General features: G+C 37.9%; 1 protein-coding gene across 1 annotated transcript in view; it reads left to right on the forward strand.

The window, feature by feature from the left end:
- The window catches only part of PHALS_11305 (uncharacterized protein), a gene marked incomplete at both ends in the record, with an annotated part of 472 nt that extends 206 nt beyond the window's left edge, over positions 1–266 (forward strand). The window contains 2 exons of the mRNA XM_024726876.1: positions 46–153; positions 244–266. Coding sequence (XP_024577509.1) covers positions 46–153; positions 244–266 — 131 coding nt within the window. The remainder of the gene's footprint in view (positions 1–45; positions 154–243) is intronic.
- Between the last annotated feature and the right edge of the window lie 402 nt (positions 267–668).

Below are 668 nucleotides of genomic sequence, written 5' to 3' on the forward strand. Positions count from 1 at the left end.
ATATATATCATTGACAAGAATTGGTGACAATGTACCAGTAAGTAGTAACGTTAGATGTACACCAAATGATGCGTACAAATTGCACATACCGAGCGAGAATGGAGGAATTTGATCGCTCACCATTGCAAATGGACACAAATCAGTTCGCTTGTGGTTCGTGTCTGCCGTGTGGCTACATCACTTTTTGAGTAACCCGAGTTCTAAAATATTCGCAAACTAAAGTCATAATGTATGCGAATTTAGGCCTAAATTCTTATTTTTCATGACAGTAATAAATTATTTGATAAATATCTAGTTGATATTTCATTTCTCTGCTAATCAAGGTATATGATTCGTACAAATTTTTTATTGTGCAAATTTGATTGCACTTCGGTGTGATTGTAAATATTCAGAACAACTCAAAGTCTGAATGTGATGGGACTCCGTAAAGGAGAGGTCCATGGTACACAAGCCGCACGCCCAGTAATGTTGGCATTTATATTATAAAATATAGTCAAATTTATATATTAAATATTCGTCTAGGGTCGCTGTTAAACGAAACGTAAGAACATAATCTCTTCGTGTTTGTTCACGTGAGCTTTTCTAAGCTTCCTCTGTGCAAAGTGCACGGCAACCCTGTTGCAAATGGATACTAGCGTAGCGCCGCTCGCAGTGTGAGCGGTAAGGTC

This window comes from Plasmopara halstedii, assembly GCF_900000015.1.
Source record: "Plasmopara halstedii genome assembly, contig: Scaffold_526, whole genome shotgun sequence".
Lineage (NCBI taxonomy): Eukaryota > Oomycota > Peronosporomycetes > Peronosporales > Peronosporaceae > Plasmopara > Plasmopara halstedii.